General features: G+C 35.5%; 1 protein-coding gene across 3 annotated transcripts; it reads right to left on the reverse strand.

Moving 5' to 3' along the window:
• Positions 1-4,541: 4,541 nt before the first annotated feature.
• CTSL2_2 (Cathepsin L2) lies at positions 4,542-23,885 on the reverse strand. 3 transcript variants are annotated; one of them, XM_051211653.1, is made up of 4 exons: positions 22,231-23,885; positions 21,643-22,198; positions 14,445-20,704; positions 4,542-4,690 (listed from the first exon to the last, which is right to left on the reverse strand). In XM_051211653.1, the coding sequence occupies exons 1-3, from the start codon at positions 22,684-22,686 to the stop codon at positions 20,493-20,495; spliced, it is 1,224 nt and encodes a 407-aa protein (XP_051071738.1). In that variant the 5' UTR covers positions 22,687-23,885; the 3' UTR covers positions 4,542-4,690; positions 14,445-20,492. The 3 variants fall into 3 exon arrangements, with proteins under 3 accessions (XP_051071738.1, XP_051071740.1, XP_051071739.1); XM_051211655.1 differs by lacking the exon at positions 4,542-4,690 and having other exon boundaries at positions 20,328-20,704; positions 22,231-22,477; positions 22,514-23,885; XM_051211654.1 differs by lacking the exon at positions 4,542-4,690 and having other exon boundaries at positions 20,328-23,885.
• Between the last annotated feature and the right edge of the window lie 558 nt (positions 23,886-24,443).

Consider the following 24,443-nt stretch of genomic DNA (forward strand, 5'->3'; position numbering starts at 1 on the left):
AGCTAAACAAACGTTTAAAATAAAAACTCCGTAGCCTACTAGAATTAACACTAAACGAATCTTTCTGAATTAAAATTTATAATTAAATTAGGAGTCTCGGATTCTTTAACGTTATAAATTTCTGATAATTTCGAATCACCTAAAGCAACAATACCTATTTTTCTACTGACTAATCCTCAATCAACACTATAACTAGTTAAACGTAATAGTTTCAGGATATCGTCATAAAGCATTGTCATGACTTGACAATCACGTAATATGATTGATAAAATTAATGAAACTATTAACAAAATCGGTCAGCAAATTGATTTACAATTATCACTAGTGTTGTTTTTCTTTTATCTTCATTCACTACAGATGATTACAGTATGTTTCTCTATCGGTTGCTAATTCAGTAAATATCTCAAAACCTTGTCAGTCTAATTGATGGTTTAGCGACACAATCCTGCATGCAAATAATCAGTATAAGCAGTCGAGCAAATCTCCTGCAAACTGAAAACATTAATGTCGAATTTACCCCAACACTGACTAAGGTTCAAGCCATTATCATAGACATGAGTTGGGAGTGTACTCCCCTTGGTTACAACTTATGTACTCCCTGATAATCACATGAGCATCACTCACGGTTAATCATCTTGTAAAAACGTATTTGGCCGAGTACATCTTATAGCACCACATCACTGAGTAATGTGACACAGGCTTAACTGATTTCAGTAACTTATAATCACCATATCTCATTTAAATCGTATTCTGCCCGCATACGTGCAACTAACTTGTATGCCCAATCAGCCAGCAAGTATAAATATAAATAAATAGTCTATCGCAGATCAGAACATTGAGTCTAGAGCATGTCTCTTACGAACACACTCATGTTTAACGATTTTTCCTAGCTATCTGTCCAAAATTCATACAATTATCATTCACGTATTTAAATTTTGTTGTGATAACCATTCATGCGTATTAGTAGTATTACTAAATTCTATCACGGTCAAGTAAAAATGAGGTTGAGAAAATCTCCCCGTAACTAAATAAACCGTATCAAACTAACTGGAACACTAGTTGGAATTCTTCCCCACGGTATACTTTTGTTCCTTCAGTTAGCCTACTAATACATATGCAATTGGAATTCAACTCTTATGGACAACTTACCGGCATAATTGTTATCTGATTTCATAATTTAAACCAAAACTAATACCAATATTAACATTTCTACAATATTCATTATTTTAATATTTCTAAACACAAAATAATTACTGCCTATAAGTTAAGTTATTAACACGCATCGTTTTATTATTATTATTGTAATCCCATTTTTTATAGTTCAAATAATCTTCAACCAAATTTTCATTTTAAGCGTGTTAATCATGAAAGCAGATATTTTAAGATTATTACATGTATTTCCCGACCAGATGCTGCCGTCTTTTTGATTTATCTTTCAGCTTATCAATACACGGAGGATCCTTATTATCCTTGGTAACCTCCGGCGCACGACGATCCCATCCAATTTGGTATCGAACCAACATCACGTTGATTCTGGTGGGAGAGTAGTGTAGTGGCATTGGACAATAGCCACACAAAACCACTACTATATAGCACAAACTGTACTCTATGAGGCATTTTACACTTTTGATATACTTTTGCTCTCTGTGCGTCAATATCATATTTCGGACACCGCACGTCACAATATTTTGTTCGATAAACTTCTTCTACCCTTCTTTTACTCTTTCTGCTTCCATTTTTCAGCGTCATCGTGAAACGACACCAAACATATGTTTACAGAAGATATAATTTCAAAACCTTGTCTTCCATTTTACTCCTACATCTCAGAAAGTTTTATAGCTCACAATACTGGAAAAGTAACATGGGAATTATCTGTAGGTTACATAAGCGTTTTTACTGCACAACTATACATTTCCTGAAATATTTCACACTGTAAACCGTTTTTTACCTTATTACCACTATTTATTCACCACAATTTCTTGGTGACAACGCAGCGTCTAGTAAACACGCCAAGGCTTATACTGGACACTAAATTTTTATTACCATTATTCATATTCATCGGAGCTGAGCAAGTGTCAAACTTAATATAAGAATACCTCACAAAGGTCCAGAAGAAAGCAGACAAAGTGAGAGCACTATCGAACTTCATGTTCCTGACATTATCAGGAAATGTTTACCATAGTATTCTCGAACTGAACGTAGGATCAAGTGGGTGCCCGTCTTTGAGACCAGCAAGCTGATTCATCATGAATCGACCAAATCAGATGAAGTCTCAAAATGTATCCGCGCCATTCACACCAGTATGCTTTGACATTCACAAAGGGAAACACAAGGTTTTGAGCACAAATGGAATTACACTTTACGATAAAACTCTAAATAATGTTGGTTGCCTTCATACACCTGAGCAGCGCTATTGATAAAAAAGGAAGATCTGATGATTTGCAACCACAGCCTCTCAAAGGAGGGGCAACGTTACTGAAGTTGAAGAATACCTAAAACAAACTATTTGTCACTCAACACCAAAATCACAATTTTCAACGCAATTGTTAGTTCAGTCCTACTGTATGGGGTTGAAGCCCAGAGTATTACCACTGTTGTGACCAAAATGGTAAAGAACAAATATTTAACCCAAAATTACTACGATTCGCGCAACCATGTGGAGCCATTCGCTCTCATACATATAGTGTGGCTTATATTTAAATATATGGTTAATAAGTCAACGTTAATAATTAAGCACTTAATAATGAATCAAAATACTACAGACATTTATAAACAACCGTCTACGAAGTTATCCTATGTTCACTGGCCAGAGACAAAAATTAATGTACACTATAAAAGGTACATTTTCAAGAAATCGTGTTAGTGTAAATACATAAACTAAGTCTTTATCAAATGTGGTCCTTAATGATTATTGGGGAAATAAATCTACAGTACCATGAATACTGCTTTTTTGATCCAAATGAGCATATTTTACTGGGTGGTGGCACTAGGAGATCCGTTTGCGGTACAACATCATCCGACTGTAATTTATCACCCTTATCAGTCAGGCAGACGGTTTAAGTAACTCTGTAGTTTTTCAGTAAATCCTGACCACTAAAAGCCACGAGGAATCAAGAAGCATTGAACCGCTCTTTCTCCTATGAGACATCACAGCAATACATGCTTACGACAACAACAGTGACCGAATGTAGGGCATTTAGGTCTCCAGAAGAGCACTTGACTTTCAGAAAAGTGAGTTGATATTCAATGGCTTAAATTCTCAACGTCTTCTGATTTGTAATGCAGCATCAACATTATCTCTTGATATTGGTCCCACTTATCTCACAACGGATATGTTTGAAATTCATTGGCCATGAATACCGGAACTGTAATTTCAGTGAATAAATACCCATAACTAAACCAGGTTAGAAAAAATGACAAAGTTGTGTTTGATAGTGAAAAACTAAATCTAAAGTATATATTGATAAAAGAATGGATAAACCAAAAGAATGAAAGATAGAAATGAATACTACAAATAAAGATCAAGAATACATTGATTTAAATCAGATAATATGTTCCTATTCCAAAGTAATTTGTATTTACTAACAAAGCTCAGTTAAACAGCCAATTACTTCATAGACTGGTTTCATATTACAATTTCATCAAGCTACAATATTCCCTGTGTAAGTACAAAAATTTAATTTTCTAAAGTATTTTGCGTGCTACTTATAAGTAGTATAAATAAGAAATTGAAAAGAGTCCCTACTGGCAGAAGAGGAAAATGAGTAGAAAAAGAAAAATAGAGGGCGGTCGCAGTAACAACAGCAATGGAGAGACGGTGGAGTTTGCAGCGGACATATTCAGGAAAATGTTCAAATAGTACACATAATGCATGATTTTCAAATTTTACCAACGCAGAGTGTATGTTTTACATGAACCGCTGTGTTTTGCCCTGCCTAAGCCTTTGTACCTTACAGAAGTATCAAACTATTTTCTAAAGCCACTGATCACTGCATTTATAACTTGAAGGGTTATAATTAATTCACTACTGTATAACATATATAACTGTTCACTTTTCAGATTGATTTGTTGCAATAAATAAAGTTATTCTACTAGTATTGTATCATTTGATTCTATTGTACTTAGGAAATAATTTATTGTAGTCTTCCATAAAGTACAAAACGTTCACATGATGTTAACCAATTTGTTGTAATTTTATTAGAGCAATCGCTATATATATCAATAAATGTGAGGGAACTAGATTGTTATGCCCAAGTACAAAGTGAATGTATGAATATATATAACAATTAAAAGTATTTGAATTAATGTGCTAAGAATTTCGAAATAGTGCTATGCAGGTCAGACAGAACTAGATGAGCACAAATAGAATTATTGCATTCGAAACTCTCAATCTTAACTGAACCAAGTTCAGAAGAATCATCAATCAGTACAAGCATCACAATATAATAGAATAATAATATAAAGATGAGAATTACATAGTAAACATGGTATTATGAAGATTGAAAAAAAAACATAAGTCGATTGAAGTTTTACGTACAATAAGCAGAATAGAGATAAAAGCAGTAGTAAAAGAAAACAGTAGTTCAAAGAGACCTTCAAAATGAAGTCTAGAAAAAGTATAAATATTGAGAATTGATATCATCAGAAGACTTTGATATAAATGACAGTCCTCCTTTAAATGTGATAACTTCTAAAAAAGAAAATTCAATAAAACTTTTTTATGATGACGATTTATCTATTGTAATTATGATTGATGATAATGTCTTAGATTATAATCGTTTGAAGTAAATCTGACAGATAAGTTAATCTTTAAACTTTTGTCCAATTTTTCATTGGATTTTCATTAGAACTTAATAATTGAAAAGACCGTTTCACATACTTTTCTAACTATATCTCTTCATCATCAACTTACACTTCATGTACGATTAAAATGAAATAGATCTACAAAAAAATGGTAGGACTGATGGCAGACAGAATAGTTTATCATGCAGTCAGTTATTTCACAACTGTTCACTTCACAATAAAGCTACCACTTAGTAACCCGAGTAAGTATTGCCAAAATTTTCATTAGATTTTCATTAGAATTTAATAATTGAAAAGATCATTTCACATACTTGTCTAACAATATCTGATCACATGTCATCAACTTACACTACATGTGTTTCACTTACTTAGTCAAACGACTAAAAATAATTTCATAAAAATTATTCTGATATGAAATCTAATGACTACCACATATAACTAATATTTTAAAAAAAAAACTGACTCAGATACATGTAATTCATTTATTGATTGTTTAATTGTTATACATTTTGAGGTTTTTTGAATTTTGTAAACGTTTAGTGATAACAGACTAATTTATTCACTTGACCACAACATTTTATGTGTGTAATTAATGACACATAGAAAACTAGACATTAAGTCATTTGTTTTCAACTTTTATTTATTTATTTTTTATTATTATTATTATTATTATTATTATTATTATTATTAATGTACCATTAGATCGTAAAGTGAAATCGAATCTTTAATACACAGCCGTATGACTTACATATTTGTAAATTACTTAAATAGTTTATTAATTACTACTGTGAAATGATTAGATGCAAATTAAATGACTTTTTTCTATAAAAAACAGAAGGTGGTAGTCATCTGGTAATTACACTTATTTCTGATGTAATAAAATTGTAAAAGATAATTTGGCTTGAATGAGTAACAGATTCATAATTTTATTTTTATTTCATCTTACATCAAATATATGAATTTCCTAGTATTGCCCCCAAATGCCCTGGTACGGCCGAGAGTGGGGAGAATCCGTTCTCCCTCTCGAAATGCTCTCACACGGCCACGCGTATATAGCCTATGCCAGGGAAGTTATACTCACTTCATACTCGTGGCGCGGGTGTTGTTTACGAAAATGAGAGGACGAAAAGCGAATGTCCGGCGCTTCAACTGGATTCCAAATCAATGGTGCACTGTGCTCCAGTATCCTGCGGGAACAAATGGCATATGAACCAATTGTTGGTCACCGGCTACCATGGGACTGCTTCTCCTTACGATGCTCCACTGCCTCCTTAATCAGACCCTCAGGTCGAAGGCTCCGGGTGTGACCTCCTAAGAAAACCACTTGCTTCGGTTTGGGCACCCGGGCAGCATCACAGCCCTCACTCAAATTAAATGAGATTTGTGTGGCGCATATGTATTTGGTGCCTCCTTGTACCAATATCTATGTGTTCAAATAATAATAATAATTCTAGTATTAGAGAAATACAATACCAGTTAAGTGTTTCGAAGTGAATTCCATAGGTTTTATTTACTACTTCTATGTTTTATGACAATATTCAAAACAATATTTAGTATTAATTAATGTGTAATGCATATAACTGGAATATAGGTGACAGAGAAACTTTATAAATTATTCTAACCTTTAAAATCTAAAGCTATCCACATAGAAAGTATGCCTTTTAGAAATCCACTTTTAAGTTAATTTCTAAAGTCAGGCAACAACTAAGCCATATTGGTGCTAACATTGGTAAACAAATTAATCAAGTCCGAATACGAATCGTATTGAAATTCCAGAAATCAACGAAAATTTGTATTCGAAGACCTGAAAATATAGTAAGATATCCTGATTCGCTATGATCATTTGTGTATGCGATCCAGTAATTTTGTGAATTGTAACAACTCTAAAATGAGTGGATATTCTCCGATCTCTCTGATTTACGATGCATATTATTAAATGAATCCTGACCAGTAAACAATCAGTCTACTAATGATCCTGTAGAATCTGACGGATGTCAAAATGAAATATTCAGAATCAGTGTTGCTATGATGTTGAATATGTCTATGTGGGTGGAAGTGACTATGAGCTCACATCTATCTATAAAGAGAAGCACACTATCTTATTCAGCTACTCCTAAATGTTGTATTAAGGGAATCTTGGTGTTATTCATTAGTAGGAAATATTCACTACTGTAACCTCCCATAAGCTAATGATAGTAATCGTAATAATGATGTTACAGTGTTTATCTAAACTATTAGTACACCACGAGAATTTCTAAAAACTCACACCTTCAAATACAACCCCAGAAGGTCAGATAAGAGGTCATAACTGCATTCATACATTTGGGCATATTATTTGTGTAATTATACTCGTAAAATACAGGAGCAGAACTTATCGTAATCTTGAAAATTTGAATCATTATATAACTAGGACACCTTTGATTTGGAGTTATGTAACATTTTTATGGTTAACTAACCGTAATTCATAAACATTAAAAGATATAACAACAACTAATGAGTCAAAAAGGTAACCTATATACAGAACCATATAAACATACTACAAAACAACCATTTATTAAACATTCACAAAACAATAGACCAACTATTTTAACTGGTAAAATTACTATAAATATGATTTTAAATTTATTGTATTCCGTGTACTTGGAATAAAATACTTTTTATTTTTTGAATAAATAAAAAGTAGTCAAACTTTGACGGCATTTTTTTCTAACCTAAATGGTCTATTCATGAACCTCCAATTGTCTTTCTCGACAACGTCATCAGCAAGTAATCCAATATGTAGTGAGTTATTATAATTTCTCCACAGTTCACTTGCCGCTTGTTCAGTTAACCTGGAATTTTTTTGATTATTGTTTTCATGTTTATCTTGATTGCTTTCACCTCTGACCTTGAAGTTGTTTATCATTCTGTTTGATCGTAGATCGGATCAATTTCATTATGCCAATTTCATCACGCCACTCTGTGGGCGTGGGTTCGAATCCAACTCCTGACACTACACATAACTTGGCCTGGAGTCCCTCCGAGGGCTACTGCCGGTCCCAAGCCCGGGTAAAGGAGGAGGGTTGGGCATGGGGTTAGCGACTCCATCCCGTAGAAAAATAACTCGCTAAAAAAATTATTCAGAACTTTTAAACTCTGCCGTGGGAGTCAGAAGGTCTTCATTTAGAAGAACTATGACGCCTCATGATGAAAGCCGAGTTCCTTCGGAAGTCACGAGGCCGATGCTCCTTCTGACAACCAAGACAACCATTTATTTAGTTACATGGAATACTCGTGCAATGTGGGAGACCGGAGGAGAGTCTTCCAAATTGCTGCAGAAATGAAGAGATACAACCTAGAGGTGCTTGTGATCAGTGAAACATATTGGACACAAGTTGGACAACAACGACTAACTACAGGAGAGCTCCTGTTATACTCTGACCATGAAGAAGAAAATGCCCCACATACACAAGGAGTTGCATTATTGCTGTCCAAACAAGCACAAAATACACTTATAGGACGGGAATCTCATTCACCAAGGATCATCAAAGCCATCTTCAAAATAAAGAAATAGGGCATTTCAATGAACGTCATCGAATGCTATGCGCCTACCAACGACCACAATGAAGATGCCAAAGTTCAATCCTACAATAGGCTGCAGTCAATCATCGAGAAGTGCCCAACAAAGGACTTGATCATTCTGATGGGTGATTAAAATGCCAAGGTTGTAATGGACAACACCGGATATGAAGACATCATGAGACGACACGGGCTGGGAGAAAGGAAAGAAAATGATGAGAGATTTGCAAACCTATGTGCCTTCAATAAACTGGTCATAGGCGGAACTATATTCCCACACAAACGCATGCACAAAGTCACATGAACCTCACTGGATCACAATACACAGAACCAAATCGACCATATTTGCATCAACAAAAAGTTCAGGAGGACAATGGATGATTTGAGAACCAAGAGAGGAGCTGATATAGCATCAGATCATCACTTGCTGGTCGCCAAGATGAAATCGAAACTCAAGAAGCACTGGACAATGAGGCGGACAATATCACAAATGTTCAATACGGCCTTTCTTCAGGATACTAACAAACTCAAGAAATTCAAGATAGCCCTCAGTGATAAGTTCCACGCCTTTCATGATCTGCTCAATGGAGAACGAACTACTATGGAGAACAACTGGAAGGGGATCAAAGAAGCAATCACTTCAACATGCCATGAGGTTCTGGGCCACAAGAAGCACTATCACAAGGAATGGATCACTGTTGATACACTGGATAAGATTCAAGAAAGGAGGAACAAGAAGGCAGCAATCAATACCAGTCGAACAAGAGCAGAAAAAGCCAAGGCACAAGCTGAATACACAGAAGTAAACAAACAAGTGAAGGGGAGCATCAGAACCGACAAACGTAAATATGTGGAAGATTTAGAAACGACGGCGGAAAAGGCTGCAAGAGAAGGAAACATGAGAGAACTGTATGACACGACAAAGAAACTCTCTGGAAATCGCCGCAAACCAGAACGACCAGTGAAAAGCAAGGAAGGCAAGGTAATCACAAACATTGAAGAACAACGAAACAGGTCGGTAGAAAACTTCAAAGAACTCTTGAATCGACCATCCCCACTAAACCCACCTAACATCGAAGCAGCACCCACGGACCTCCCAATCAATGTTGGCCCATCAACAATTGAAAAAATCAGCATGGCCATCAGACAAATCAAGAGTGACAAAGCAGCAGGACCAGACAACATTCCAGCACAGGCACTGAAAGCAGACGTAGCGGTGACTACAAGGATACTCCACATTCTCTTCAATGAGATTTGGGATAAAGAACAAGTACCAGCAGACTGGAAAGACGGACACCTGATCAAGATACCAAAGAAAGGCGATTTCAGCAACTGTGATAACTACAGGGGCATCACTCTTCTCTCAGAACCAAGAAAAGTCTTCAACAGGGTATTGTTAAATAAAACGAAGGACTCCGTAGACGCCCAACTTCGAGACCAACAGTCAGGATTCCGTAAGGACAGATCGTTTACGGACCAAGTCGCAACTCTACGGATCATTGTGGAACAATCAATTGAATGGAATTCATCACTCTACATCAACTTCATTGACTACGAAAAAGCATTTGATAGCGTGGACACAACAACACCATGGAAGCTTCTTCGATACTACCGCGTGCCTCAGAAGATAGTCAATATCATACAGAATTCCTATGGTGGATTAAACTGCAAAATTGTGCATAGAGTACAGTTGACAAACTCGTTCGAGGTAAATACCGGTGTCAGGAAAGGTTGCTTGCTCTCACCCTTTCTCTTTCTCCCGGTGATCGACTGGATCATGAAGACGTCAAAATCTGAAGGGGAGCACGGGATACAATGCATAGCTGAAATGCAGCTGGACGATCTAGACTTCGTAGATGATCTGGCTGTTCTATCGCACAGGCAACAACAAATGCAGGAGAAGACGACCAGTAAAGCAGCAGCCTCAGCAGCAGTAGGTCTCAATATACACAAAGGGAAAAGCAAGATTCTCTCATACAACACAGCAAGCAACAATCCAATCACAATTGACGGAGAAGATTTGGAAGATGTAATGGCCTTTACATATCTGGGCAGCATCATTGATGAACACGGTGGATCTGATGCAGATATGAAGGTGAGGATCGTCAAGGTAAGAGCATCATATTTACAACTGAAGAATATCTGGAACTCAAAACCACTGTCACCCAACACCAAGGTCAGGATTTTCAATACAAATGTCAACACAGTTCTACTGTATGGGGTGGAAATTTGGAGAACTACAAAAGCCATCATCCAGAAGATACAAGTGCTTATTAACAGTTGTCTACGCAAAATAATTCGGATCCGTTGGCCAGACACTATTAGCAACAACGTACTGTGATAGAGAACAAACCAGATCCCAGCGGAGGAAGAAATTAGGAAGAACTGCTGGAAGTGGATAGGACACACATTGAGGAAAGCATCCAACTGAGTGACAAGACAAGCCCTCACATGGAATCCTCAAGGCCAAAGGAAAAGAGGAAGACCAAAGAACACATTACGCTGGGAAACGAAGATAGACATGCTAAAAATGAACAAGAATTGAATGGAACTAGAAAAGAAGGCCCAGAACAGAGTGGGATGGAGAATGCTGGTCGGCGGCCATTGATCCATTGGGAGTAATAGGCGTAAGTAATTAAGTAATATTAATAACATCACTGATTGTGACAGTGAACAATATGAGTTTAATTCCAAAATAAGTCTCAATACTTATATAATTATAGATATATGTTACTGAAAATTTCCAACTAGCATAAAATTGTAGTTCATAGTTTTCTACAGATTGTCTTTAATCGCCTAACACATACTTAAAACTCATTCAGCTAATGACATCATCCAATTTCAAATACAAAGCAGGATTTTAATGAAGTCTTCTGAAACGAATCTTACATAGGTGATGATCAGAATGAAATAAATACTTATTGTCGGTTGGTTTATCAAGCCTATACACCTTATTCTAGCTTCTGGACAAGCCAATTTATCCGTTCTTCTTGAGTCACGTCTTGACCTTTTTAATTTATTCACTTATCAACCCTGACTGTTTTTATATGTAGGTACATTTCTTATCCTGTTCATTACATGTATATAATCTATTTTTATCTGGCCATAAATATTGATTAACGCTTGATTAAATAGATATGGCTCAAAGGCCTTTTTCACTGCACGTCATTTCGTTTCGCTCTCTTCTATTTGTTTCATCCATCTCATTTCCTGTCCAGATCAGTGAGTGTACAAGATATGTGTATTCGAAAATCCATTCTCGTATTTGACTTATTTAATTCCCGTCTCCTATATATAGCTGAAGCCATTGGAATTCGTACATATAACCCCAATCTATGTGTACAGAAGAAATACGTGACTCCCCTATCCCTTCCATGGCCAGTTATAACTTAACTAACAATTTTTATTTTATTTTTTATTTTAAATTTTATTATTATCATTATTTATTTATTTTATTCTGTGTTATTGTTAACCTTATTTCCACATCCATTATTTGTTTGTCATTATCCGCCTCTTTGTATTCTTCACTATCTAATTATTTACACACATCTTATTACGTAATGATTTTTAATGTTTTGTGATTACTATTCCTAGTCTATTTACCCATGTTTATTTGACCTTCTATTTCCAACGATTAACTATTGATAAGAGCTTTGTTATTGTAGTTTATTATTCTTACCACTATCTGTTCACCTGTTTTCGTACTATCAACTTGTACTTTTACCTATTATGTGTAGTGACTTATTCTATTTCATTGTGATTATTGACTCATATTGCCTTGATTGGTTTAAAAATTTTCGTATAAATATTCATGTATATTAGAGTAAAGCCTGATGACGATCTAATTGAAAACAATTGTTCGCTTATATGTGTTGTTCTTATTTAATTCCGTTATTCACCAACGCGAGTTAAGTCGATGAAATATACGAAGATAAACGATACATGTATTTAGACAGCTGTCAGACATACGATATAACAGGAATCAGATCCCGAGCCACTAAATACTGTTTAAACACAATCATGTTTAATGTTCAATATAAACTATTTATCGGATAAAAACGGAAATTATATTCACATGATATGAAATATCAATTTTTTTACCAATTCACTTTCTCACTGAGTTTCATTATTCAAGCTTTACAAATGTATATCACACACTTCCTGATAAATATTGCAACCTACCCTCGAAGTTGAAAATATATGACGTACATACAAACATACAATTAAACGATTAATAAAACGTTTTAATTGACATTCACTTGCTAATAACAATTTAGTGTTTGTTAACTGATATGAAATATTACTGATATGTAGATAAATAGTCTAATATGGGTTTCGAATAAACAGTTATATAAAACTGTTATGATTAGTATAGTGTCCGTATCATTTTACTTAAAAATTATTCTATGTAAACAATATCAATGATGATACATCGTCCACTTGAATATTTACAAATAGAACTGTATACTGTTTCATCTGGCTTACTTTTAGTCCAACTAATTTAATTGGTTTGTAACTGTAAACAGACTGAATGAAGTAGTAGTGACCTTTAACCTTTTTCTAAAATTAATGGATGTATGAGTTTATAGGATGCAAAATAATGAGTTTATTTCATGGTCGACATGAGTAGAAATCTAGCAATCTGTGATATCGATTTAAATCATCTTGTAATATAAGGCAATCATTATTCAATAACATTGGTGATTTGATTTTACATGTCACAGTTTCTGATTAAAATATCGACAGATCTATTGTGAGGCTATTCATCAATGATACACCAATCACTGTATATTTGGAACTTTTGTGAAGATAATTTGTATAAACTGAAAATAAGTTTCATCATTAACTGATATCAACTTAAGATTTATCGACATATAATTTATACACGTTATCCTCTTGTTCCAAGTACATACGAAACTACTGAATGTTCATGAAATGAATATCTGTAAAACGGTTTTAAAAGTATCACTATTTTTAAGTGTTGATTTAACTGAAGTAATCTTCAGTTTTGACAAAAAGAATTGTTGAAGAAAGTTCATACATTGAACAATCGATACCGCCTGAATACTATTTTGATGGTCAAATAAAGCTGACGAGAGAAAGTAAAATAAATCTGATCAATATGTGTATTCCTGATCAAATTAGAAAGGGTATATATTTAATTAGCATATGTAAGTCTATGATTAGATGGATGAATGGATAGATATTGAATCATTTAGAAAATGCTTTTAAAGTCACAAAGAATATTACGTGATAGATTAAAAGATAACGAGAAATAGTAAACAGAATTTAGATATGCATAATTCATAAAAACCAAAGTATAAACCCTACCATTTAAATACTCTAAATGATTTTACAATTAATCATACAAGCAAACAGTACAATAGACTGTTCAAACATTCAAAATCATTGAGACAATTGTATCCAAAAATTGAGCTTAAAATATGATTTTATTGCATCTCAATTATTCATACAAACATGACAGATAAGTAAAACCAATTAATTCTTTGTATTGATTTAAATATGAATATCAGGTAATGTATGTTTTCATTATGGTGAAAACGCAGTATTTACAGTTTTATACGTATAGATGCTGAAAGATACATATGATTTAGGTGAATCTTATTAAAACACTTTAAAATTTACAATCATATTCTGATAACTAAAAGAACAAACGACTTAAAAATTGTGATCATGTAATTAAAATCTATACTTGACTGATCAAATAATTACCAATCTATCATATAACCAACCTAACTTCATTTGACACAATTAAATAGGTCAACTGAGAAGCAACGTAATATGGTTATAATCAGAGAGGGGTTTTGTGGAGATTGTTGTAATTTAATAATTGAATTCATGAGCCAATTGACTCATGAATCCAATTATTATAATATGGTTATATTATGTCGTTCGAAAAGTCATTTAAATCATACACTTCGTGTTATATATATAATATTAGTCCATTAATAGTTCTCAGAAGTTACTTAATACTCTTAATTTTATATGTTTCTTGTTTTCATCTGAATAACCTCATGACTCACATGTTATAAGACATATCGATTATTGAAAAAGTGACTTACAACAATAGTCAGCTGCTTGGACTGACAGAATGGAATGTAAACCATTAGGGTTAAGATTCGATTGCCTAAACTAATAAAGCACACAAAGCGTATTATTGGATTATATAAGTGGTTCGTCACAGCGAATACTGGTAACGAGTATAAATTCAGGATTAAGAAACAGCCAACTGCTTTTTTATGGTTGCATAAGAGTCAAGATAGAGAAAATGTAAAATTAGGATTGCAGATCGGTTCGTTACTCGAGTTGATCACACAAGAATAAGGTTGAAAAATGTGTGAGTCCAACTTTGAAATTACTAATATGTTAATTATTAAAGGTAATTGCATATCAGTAAAGGTTTGAAAAAGGCAGTGCTTGGAATTAGTGTGATAGCCAGGACTCAGAAGAGGATTGTACAAACTTTTTCTGGATGAAGTGTTTAGATCTAGTTAGGTTTGTATGACTGCAAATGTATGTAATAGACAAAATATGTAAGCATAGGACAAACTGGATAGGATTCGATGTTAATTTGAATCCTGTATCCTCATTTAATTGATGTCCTGTATCTTTCAATCTGTATTCCTATGTAATTTTCTCATTCTTAAATGCAAAAGTATACCTCATTTCTAGCACCTTTATCTTTGTACAGTCTTGATAGCAAAATGAATGACCATATTTTTTATTCAGTTTTATTGAGACTATGGCATTTCTGTAATCACTAATTAACTGGTATTGACATTTAATCTAAATGTAAGTTACACAGCAGTATTGATCCATTATGTGGAGCTAACTGAAAAGAAATATTTCTCCCCACACTCAGCATAATTTTATTCACAAATTGACATACGCTAAAAAACCTTTGTAAATCTAAGAGCACTGAACAATTGTCTGGTTATGCTTTTAACAAAAGATTCCCGCAAATGAGCACATAATCTAACTCAAGGATTCCTACTCACCCATCGAGTATGAGTGAATAAGATTACGACACATTTTCCATTCTCACTCAATTTGTAACCTAAAGCTGAATTCATCCAGTGTCCCCGAGTAGCAAACTCACTTTTAACTACTTTAACGTCACAGATACCCGGTTCCCATCAAAAATTTTAAATATCTATCTGAAGGCTGACAGTCACTCATAAACATACTACTATTACTGATTTATATGGTCTAGTGGTTACTTGAATATGATTTTCACTGGTGTGAAATCATGAAGTAGACGGAAGCTAAAGGCAATAGGTTTAACGTCTGGTGGAACCGCAGATGTTCAGTCCTGAGGAGTTCTATACGGCAACAAAATAGCTGTCTAGTGCCTCATGCTTTTTTATGGTTATCTAACAAAGATGAGCTCTTGATGTAAGCTTAGGACGATTATTTTCCATTATTACCTCTATATCTTCTTAAATAAAATTAAAGACTTTATAAAGCGCGTGCACTTGATAACCAAGCTATAACTGATGAAATAGTAGTATGTTGTAACGTATTTTCCTACAAACATAATACATTTAATAGTCCATACTTACTAATTCAGAGAATAAACAATATTGTGGAACAATTATCTGAGGTCATTAGTGAAATGTCCCTTATTACTTAAGACCACAGAAGTTAGTTTTCTATATAAACTTCATGAAAAATATTTTATAGCCAGTCACTAGTGAGCACATGATGACAGTTCCAAATGATTCTTTAGTTTATATCAGTTCTGTAACAACAATTTCAGGCAATTTTTGTTTAATACCTGAATTCATAATTCGACCCAAGCTAGAACACCATTGAAAATTACAACAATCTCCAAATTCCCATTCTGATAATAACAACAACAATAATGTGTTCACTAGTGACTGGCTTCAAGATGGATTTCCTTGAGTTCTAGTGAGAATCTAACGACCAATAAAGTCCAATCCGTGTCGGACGGAGACGGTTACCCACCGAAGAAAACGGATGAAGAGTTGCTTAAGATCATGGACCGATCGAAGTTAGACATTAGCACCGTTGGATGCTGGCTCAGTTGTCCAGGGGTTTGGCGTTCGCGCGCGAAACCGAAGGTCCTGAGTCCCACGTTAGGGATCATGGATGCACACTGCTGAAGAGCTCCATGCTAGGACGAGGCGGTCGTCCAGTGATTTCAGGTTCTAAGTAGTGGTCTGGTTTAGATTTAACTATTAAAACTACTACAGTCTCAACAAATCCTTATTCTGACTTTTGTTTAAATTAATGTTTAAAAAAGCATTTTCGATCATACAAATAAATCATAATCGCATCGTTTGCATGACCTGATAACCAGACTGATTTAAACTGTTTATACATGATTTCAATCAAAAATGCATGATAATGAATATAAATGTTTAGCGTTCTTATTATATGCACTGGACATGTAAATAGTCGGGTTATTTTTGTGAAAAATTATATCAGAATAAAAAACAACCACTAAACATTAGTTGTTTTCGTCTTGAAGCTTAAATCTATGAAAAATGCCGTAGTCTTTAAATGTATGTTTGTGCATGAGTCCTATATAAACTGGAAACTATTCTTTAAATCTGAATACACAAATAATCTATAGATTTATGCAAGTTGACAAATGATTACGCAGCTAACTAACGAATATTATTATCAAAACAGAGTATGGATATTGTGACAAATTATAATCTCGTGTTAATTAGTCGATTATGTCAGTTGACCGAAGAGTGTGTATTCATGGGTGTTCCCGAAACAATTTACTAATCGTAGTTTTATAACAAGGACCGACTTTATCTAGATAACTATTGTTAACTATTTAGTACTGGGCAGCTAGTATGAATGCAGCTAAACAGAACACTTGTCACACTGCATACAAATCCCCTACTACCATAAGTATAAATTCCGTGGTACATCTATATCCAGGCACCAAATGATGGTCATAACTTACTTTGAAGTACAAATTGTATCCCAAATCATTTGATTCATTACATATTCCACCACTGTATGTTTGATTTAGCTTCTTTCTCTGACTGTATTTATTTTCTATCTCGGTACTAATTACATTAATTAGTTTTATAAACAGATAAACACTCATAAAGAAACCACAAAGGCGACTGTGGAGTGGTTCGTGGCTCTTACTGACGGCACAGATCAATGAAGAGATGGAACAATGAACTAAGTTTATGACGCCAGTCAGTCAGTAACAACGTAGAACTTCGTACGTACGTACATCATTTTGAGTTGCCATACCACAGTGGTAGAGGTGGTAAGAGTATAGGCAGTAATCGGAAACATTAGGGCTTGAAGATGTTATTCAAGGAGTATAATACAGTGAAATAAATTTGGAAAGAGGAAAAGAAAAGGGACACAAAGAATACAGAAGACTAGAATTTGGGAGAACACAAAGAGTGGATGCACCTGCGCCATTGCAAACGATTTTGAGTCATGTCATTCAGGGTCTCTAACCATCGGAAAATTTATGACACTTCTGATGAGCGTTTATGTAGATAACGCATTGAGAACGGCTCACTCCAAGCCAGATTTCAGTCAGGACCGTGTAAAGCTTTTGAACAGTATACGTGTAATACAACTGTTAACCATATTTCTCAATACTCTTGAGTGTTGTTAGAGGTATGAGGGCGGTTTTCACTTCCCGGTTGCCCACACCAGTCACATACGACCTTTTTGTGAATAATTTCCGTGTTAGCTCCGTACTTGTTGAGACCTTACCGCTAGAGATGGAGGTCCGTGAATTAGGGTGCGGTGCACATATTTAAGGTCGATATTTTCTAACCCTACCCGTCCTTGTGAGGAGGCAGCATCGCTGTTACGCTGGTTGTATGTAGGAAACACCTTACCGCCGTCACAACTCTGTAAAGTCAGCAGTACGACTTCGATTCTGGACCTCGGGTTCGCTGCTTTCAGTCTTCCCGCTCTTCAACCGACCTGTCTGGTATGGTAGGTCCCTGAGAAACGGATGTTCCAGGCGGTATCGTTCGATTGGTTCATTACGACAGGCAAGCCGACCACCACATCAATGTAGCAACACCGAGTGGATGATATCTCCTTCGTTTTCCGATAGTCCATTTACTTATGGATGATTGGTGACTGACCAAAATATGTGGCACCTTTTTACTGACTTCCCTAAATGGTCGTCCATCTTAGCTAATCGATATTCGTGTCAATGCCTTCTACGCGTTACATTTTGAAAGTTTGTAAGAATAAACGGTTGACAATGCACCTTTATCTGTTTGGTCAGAATAGATTTTAAAGAGATACAGGGATTTGTCTTTCTGCTTATTTTACCCTACTTGCTCAAGCGTTAAAGTCACCTGCTGCAATTACTAAATCTAAGGACCCAATTACACAGAAGTTGGACTACGTCCATTATAACCCTTTTTTATTTCTAATATCCACCATTTTGATGGATTTAAACAATTAAAGCTTCAACATGCATTTTGAATGATGATTGTAGATAAGGAAAGGAATTTATTACGTTCTGATTGTTGATACTAGCTGTACGATTAAGGTGAAATAGATCTGGAAAAGAGGTAGAACTGATGGTAGACAGGGTAGTTTGTCATACAGTCAGTTGTTTCACAACCGTTCACCTCACCAAAAAAGCTAACACTCAGTAACCCGAGTTAACACAGGCTTCGTCGACTTAAGAACATGGATCCAGTCCATAACTGTTTAAAGACACCGAAACATGACCTCTATTCCTGTTTGAGGTTTCTTCAACCTTTCGGTTTGCACTGGACAATGACGAGGCCAATGGGGTATTAATTTTGTAATTTATTACTGCTAACTTCTTGCATTTGCAAGCAGTTTAATACCCGCAGTATAACTCTAGTATGATAGAGTGATATTGATGTTCACGAAATATATATCCCACTTACTTTATATATAAACTGTCGCATTAATAAAAAGATAAATTTAAAAAGCCAATACGAACGCGGTTGAGAGGCATATATTCCTGACATTCGATAATGTAGGCAAACGATAAGAGATGAAAAGAAATGCATGTGAGACAAAAACAATCAACTCAGTGAGTAACAGGTGACTCAGTCTTTATAGGCATGAAAGAGATAAAAGTATACGGAAATACATGCTAGCATACGCACATGTACAAAGCATACCCAAAGTCACACGAGTCAATGGCAAAGCTAAATACGCGATAAGTAAAGCGGGGAGATGACAAACAATATGCTCATCCAGAGGCTCGAACAAGCCACGTAGGCGTGTGACGGGAGATATGCTACAATAATATCGCCTAAGACACAGACTAACCATATGAAACATTCTCCCGCTACAGTAAGTTCCCAACAGTTGGTAAGACATCGCATTTTGATCTAAAAATGTTTCGGTGAGACTATAATTTATGGACGAAACAATCACATTTAGGATAACAGGCTTTGGATTTTGGCGTGATATCCATTAATTCGTCTTATCGTTCTAGCTGGTGTCGATTCGTGATGAAAACCCTAAATCTAATTCCTAACTCTAACCAACGACTGTAAACCATAATTCTAATCCCTCACACTGGTTAATAAACAGTCCTAGTTAGTGGGTGGACACTCTGAAGGTCAGTTTAGTGTCGCTCAAAGGTCGTCCATAGATTATAGTCTCACCAATGTTTCCTTCAGTCGAAACATGTCTTAATCAGCCTGTCTGACATGGAGAAATCGTCAGGAACAGGTGTGGAGGTTAATCATAACAAAGTACGATTATCACCTTAATGTAGCAACTATGGTAGAAGTCTTACCATCTAGAATACTACTAATTTAAAATGCCTACAGGTTATGTGACATTTGAGAGTCAAGAATAACAACTAAAATAAAGTTTCCACTTTCCTCACTGAGGTCCTATACCTTTTAATTCGTAGCTGTAATTATTTAAGAGGACAACGATCAATCGCATACTACCCGATGATGAAAAAAGGCAAAGTATGAGTGGAGAAAATCACACTGATTACAAACAAGTTATAAAAGAGGGAATACAAATAAATTATCAACGAAATATAGGATTATGTACATCAAATTAGTTCTGTATAAAAATCAAAAAATCGAGATTGGATTACTGTCTTAAAATCTTAATATCTGCAAGCAAATATTTTATACCAGAGGGTATGAAGCTGCACTGGCGACACCACACATATTATGAGAATCCTTTAAGATTTTGATGTAACCGTTTTCACCCCAATCTTCACCCCAACTATTCTTTATAAGCCAGTATGAATGACCATTTTCTTTTCCATAACCCACCACCAGAACCCCATGATCAAGGGCATCTAACGTACCTTCACAACCAATATCTGAATAGACACCTAAATAATAAAAAAGGTAACAATAGTAAACATATACACATTTTTGTGTAAAAAATAAAATTCTACGCAACTTCAAAAATAAAGATTTTCAGTTAGTGCTTAACTTGACTGTTCTGATATGAGCTTGACTGACAGTCAGTCAGTCAGCTACAACGTAGGACCAGGCACATATGTGCATCGGTCCAGGTTGCCATACCGCATCAGCACAACAAGATGAACACCGGATTCATAGCAGTGATTAGGTCAAAGGTGGTAGGAAGCTCAAATGTAATATTACCATCGACTGAAATTAAAACTAGTAAACAAATTTATAAGCTTTATGCACATAACTGTTTCAAATAACAGAACAAAATGAGATATTCAAAGTTAAGTAGTCCTAATGAAGTTTGAATGGGCAGAAACCGTAGCAGCACATAATTAGATCTCAAGTTTCCAAACAGGAAGGTGGTAGGGTATTCAGTCAGTCAGTCAGCTACAAAGTAGGACCAGGCACATATGCGCATCGGTCCAGGTTGCCATAACTCATTAGCACAGCAAGATGAACACCGGATTCATAGGAGTGGTTAGGTCAAAAGTGGTAATATATAGGAGAAAGATTGCATATAAGGATATAGTATAGGAAGAAAGAATTAGTTAGTGGGAGGAAAGATATGAAGTGAAAGTATTAAATTATAGCTGATGTCAGTAAGTGTTGAAAACCCTGACCCTAATTTGTAAACCTAACTCACAATTCCAGTTCGATGTCGGAAGCTTAGGGTTGAGATTTACAGTAAGATTAGGAAAAGGGCATTACTCTGTTTTCTACTACATAACGACTAAAACTGAGGGCTATTTAAAATGTAATTAAAATATAGATATGCAACTGTTTATTGTGACAAAATCTTTAAAGATCTTACCATTGGATGAGAATAATAATCGTTATATATGAAACCACCTACCTGATTTGTACATAGAAAAACTGGGAAGACCAGCATTAATGGCAACTGAAACAGGACCTTTTGTCGCCACAGCATCCATTAATGCACGCTCGTCACCTTCGTGTATGCTTACATAGCCTGAAACCTGAGCCACAATGTTTGAAGCGTTAAATAAACATATCATATTTTCCGTTCCATTACCAGATATATATGGATAGGAAATTTCAGAATCAATGCCCTCATTGTCGCGAACATATTCGAACGCTGAGTTCATGAGACCACCAGAACAACCATTATTTCTGTAACTCTTGCTACAATCAACCAATTGCTGCTCAGACAAATTAACTAAATGGTTGGTTTTACGATAGTGTTGACCTTCTATAGCTCCCGTTGTAGAGAATGCCCAACATGAACCACATTGACCTTGATTTTTTACATCGGTTACTGCCCCTTCTCTTCGCCAGTCAACGCTGCCCGGGAGTTTAGTATGTTCTGATCTAATAAACGTTGATCCTTTATGTTTCATAGCACCACCAGTAACTTTATATCCACGCAACTTCTTAAGTTCATAGTCAGTCTGCAGGTGTGAATGATGCAAAACTGGCTTACTTTATCAGTGAATTCATTGACACCCATTTTGTACGTCACTTTGCCTTCTTGATAGGCGTGGTTGTGCTCCACCATCTTGACGAAATTAGCCCCGAATATAAAGAATCGCCTTGTTTCTTCATGAATGCTATCATAAACTCGTTTAAAGTGAATTTTGAAAAATTTCCAAGCTGATATAATGTCAGCAAGCAAATCAACATTTACAGAGCTAGACACACCACCTTCAATTACCTGTTGCTCGAGAAGTCTACCTAAAGATAATGAAGGTTCGAGATTTGACCACTTTTTGTAACCAGGATCACCAACAACAATCACAAACAAAGCACTCAAACATAACAAGCACCGCATAATTAGGTCGAGAATTAACACTCCCTCCGGAATATAGGCCACAGACTGCACTGAGGAAATAACACAGTGACTGATAAAAACAAACTTTAACATGTGATTTGCTATCATTTTTTGTATGTTATACTTAAAATTCTTCAAACTTTCAGTTATTTTTGAACCTTTGACGTCAGCGAGACATTGCTGTTTCGTAACGTAACAATTCACTGTTCACATACAATTATGACGTAGTTGGGAAGCACTATCTAGATTGTGGCGGTAAGTCCACAAAATCAATAGCTCTGTAAGTCTTCGACATTGGATGCTGACCACATTAGCTTTAATGAACTCGACTAGCGGAAGGCGCCCGGTCATGCACCCGCACCAGATCACGAGTGGGAACGCAGTGCTCAACTTCTTCTGTAATCGCCAGCCAGTTGAGATCAGTCGTTTCTCGGTATATTGATAGCCTATCAAATTTATCTTCGAACTTCCTCGCTTCTGACTTTTGGTTTCAGTGAGCAGACATGATTCAATCACAGAGGGTGTTACTGGTTTAAGTGCTGTCAAACAAGAAATACCTGTGGCATCTTTAATATATTACTCATATATATGTGTTAATCCTTTGTTTCGAATTTTTTCAATTATTGTGAATTCTATTTACAGAAATTCATACATTAGCCCTATAACAGATACATCATAAATTCGTATTCACTAAAAACAGTTCAGTTACCATCTATTACCATATAATGTCCAAAAACAGGTTAACGCGGAATCGCACCAACCTGAATTTTTTAAACAACTACCAGAAATCCATGTTCACCAACATTCTTTAGGATGGTGAATCAAATGTTAAAATTTTTAGGGCTCATTTTTGCTGAAACATCTGACTTTGGTCTATCTCTGACTAGATAAACAGTGGGTTTCACTTGCTTGAGTTTACATTATTACAAATAGCCACGCCAAGTTGACTTAACATTCACAAAGGTAGTGAACAACAACTCCCTCAAACAACTAACTAACTGGGATAAAAAAAGACGTCACAAAAACAAGTATTACAGAAATTGACGTGTGGCAGCAAAAACACTGTTATTAATTGATGAATAACGACATCCAAAGTACACGATAACATGAAACATGTACGTACGAAATCATAGCTTTACATTTTTAGCGTCCCATGTATTACAGAAGATATTTTGAATTTCCCTCCAGAAAAGGATCCACACTACACGCATACGCTTGTTAAAAACTGTTTTTTAGTGATTGATGAAAATATTTTAAAAAATAAACTACTTAGTCGTCAGGAGGGCCGGTAGAAAACTAGCAGGAGCAGTTCTAGGTGATCACAACATGTTTGTAAGCTTTCTGTGTACGTCTTTACATCCACATTCACTAAAGATGAAGAATCCACCAATTCTCCTGGAAGTCGGAGTACCATTCCGTTGGTTTACTGTTATACGTCGGCAGCTGAAATAGAAGCTTTCAAATATTGGCGAAATTATTCTACCAACTCGCCTGCTTGTAGGCAGTAGGCAATCGTTCGGAATCATGTGGTGGCTAATAATGTAGTAAGACAACGGGTAAAGCTAGATTCCATCTGGCATGCACGGTCCGTAATAATAATTGAAGGATAGCCAAAGATTGCCACCCATCGTTCAACGAAAGCTCAGACCATTGTTTTTACAGTAATGTCCTTGACAGATATTGCTTCTGGCTATTGTGCGAAACGGTTTACACACGTAAACATATAAGTGTTTATTTAAATCCGGCAAAAGTCCTACCGAGTCCAGATGAACGTGATCAAGCGAGCATCTGGGGTTGCGAAAGAGCACAGAAAACATTTGTTGTAATTAGGCACCTTGGATTTCCGAATGCTTGGACAGAAGCCT

Source organism: Schistosoma haematobium, chromosome ZW (assembly GCF_000699445.3).
Source record: "Schistosoma haematobium chromosome ZW, whole genome shotgun sequence".
Classification (NCBI taxonomy): Eukaryota; Metazoa; Platyhelminthes; class Trematoda; order Strigeidida; family Schistosomatidae; genus Schistosoma; species Schistosoma haematobium.